The sequence below is a fragment of the Rhea americana genome, unplaced genomic scaffold (assembly GCF_003343005.1).
Source record: "Rhea americana isolate MKP2758 unplaced genomic scaffold, rheAme1 scaffold_799, whole genome shotgun sequence".
In the NCBI taxonomy this organism is placed as follows: Eukaryota; Metazoa; Chordata; class Aves; order Rheiformes; family Rheidae; genus Rhea; species Rhea americana.
Window position 1 is genome coordinate 15446 of NW_028186977.1, and position 2109 is coordinate 17554.

General features: G+C 63.1%; 1 protein-coding gene across 1 annotated transcript in view; it reads right to left on the reverse strand.

Moving 5' to 3' along the window:
• The window catches only part of LOC146585576 (retinal guanylyl cyclase 1-like), a 20379-nt gene that overhangs the window by 15433 nt on the left and 2837 nt on the right, over positions 1-2109 (reverse strand). The window contains exons 2-3 of the mRNA XM_085322675.1: positions 1272-1573; positions 160-514 (exon numbers count right to left, since the gene is read on the reverse strand). Of these exons, the coding sequence (XP_085178801.1) occupies positions 160-514; positions 1272-1573 (657 nt within the window). The remainder of the gene's footprint in view (positions 1-159; positions 515-1271; positions 1574-2109) is intronic.

A 2109-nucleotide genomic window follows, 5' to 3' on the forward strand; every position in this document is an offset into this window, starting at 1 on the left:
ATGGATGGATGGATGGATGGATGGATGGGGAGATGAATGGATGAACGGACAGACACACAGAGGCCTTGCACGAGGCCAGAGGGACGGATGGACGCGGACGCCCTAAGAGCGAGCAACGAGGAGCTGGAGAAGGCAACGGGCCGGGCGACGCTCGCTCACCCCCGTTGCAGATGGCGCCCGAGTCGAACCAGCAGCTGGCGTCGGTGCCGGGGCTGGCGCCGTGGGGCCAGTGGACGCTGTGGCCGAGGGAGCGCAGCCCCCGCGTGCCCGGCTCCAGCCCGTAGACGGGCCACAGCTGGTCGCCCTTGCCGTCCGTGTCCAGCAGCACGTAGGGGACGCTGACGTCCCCGTCCTCGTCCACGGCCAGCGGCTGGCAGAAGCCCTCCAGGTTGAAGTCCCGGGCGTGCTCAGCCACGCTGGTGCCCATCACCCAGCGCCCGGCGCGCCGCGTGGCCTCCACCGCTTTGGCCAGGAAGAAGATGGAGTTGTAGATGGTGGCAAAGAGCGGGTGGACCTGTGGGACAATTGGAGGGCGGTCTCAGGAGGGACCTTGAGGACAGCCATGGTGGTACCCACGTGATGAGCTTGCTGGCCATGGCCACCTCCACTTCTGTTGGCCATGGTCATCTCCAACCTGCTCCCATTGGCCGTGGCCACCTCCAGCCTGCTCCTGTTGGCCACAATCAACTCCGCCCTGCTCCTGTTGGCCATGGCCACCTCCAATCTGCTCCTCTTGGTCACAGTCATCTCCACCCTGCTCTTGCTGTCCGTGGCCACCTCCAGCCTGCTCCTGTTGACCATGGTTATCTCCACTCTGCTCCCATTGGCCATGGTCATCTCTCCACATGTCCCATTGGCCACAGCCATCTTCTCTGCCCACCACCTGTTAGCCACTGTCTCCTCCACCCAATGCCCCCTGACCACAGTCTTGGCTACCTGATGTCCATTGGCCAGGGTCATCTCCATTTCAGCCCCATTGGCCATGACCACCTCCACCTTGCTCCCGTTGGCTACATCTTCTCAAGTCCTGTTGGCCATGGTCACCTCTACTCAACATCCACTGGCCATAGTCATCTCTGCTCAACTTCCATTGGCCACYGCCACCTCCACTCCATTCCCATTGGCCACAGTCCCCTCTCTCCAGCACCAAGWGGCCACRGACACCTTCACCCAAAGCCCTCCAGCCACGTTCTCCATCAACCACGTCCACCTCAGCACCCTGATGGCTTCAACCACCCCCACCCCAGCCCCACGGTGGCGTCCCCACGCACCTGGGTGGGGTCGATGTGGCCGGGGATCTCATAGGCCTCCTGGGCTTGGCGCAGGGCCTCGTGGAAGTCCACCTCGGGCGAGTCGATGGTGATGGTGAGGACGGCGTCGTAGGCCAGGCGCAGCTTGGTGTTGTTGGCCAGGATGGGGTAGGGCACGCGGTGGTAGGGCAGGGGGAAGGTGAGGGCGTCGTAGGGGATGAAGACGTAGGTGCCATCGGTCATGCGCATGTCCTCCGCCTTCTCCAGGAGCACCCGCTGCTCCTCGCCGCCCAGCAGCACCGAGTGCATGCACAGCACCACCACTGCCGGCCGGGCCGGGGTCGGGGTGAGCCGCGGGGTGGGCCACCTCGGCCACCGCCCTGGCCACCCGCCGCGGCCCTCAGCCGGCCTTGGGCCAGCCGCCCAAGCGTGCCACCGCCATCTCCTGCCATCCTTCTCCCAAGCATCTCCATCTCCAGCCATCCTTCCTCCGTTCAGCCAACCCCACTTCCACCTTCTCCGTTCATCCTTTCTCCACCCGTCCATAGCCACCTCTTCTGTCTCCACCCAGCCTTCATTCGTGTCTACCTCTGCCATCTCCAGCTGTTCTTCACCCAAACATCTCCGGCTCTAGCCATCCTTCCTTCATCCAGCCATGCCCGTCTTTGTCATCTGTCCTTCCTCCATCCATCCATCCATGTCCAATTCCTCTATCTCCACCCATTCTTTCTCCACTGGTCCATGCTCAACTTCTCCATCTCCATCCATCCATGCTCACCTCCTCCATCTCCCTCCATCCTGCCTCCTTCCATCCATGCCCACCTCCTCCATCTCCAGCTCTCCTTCTCCCAACCACCTC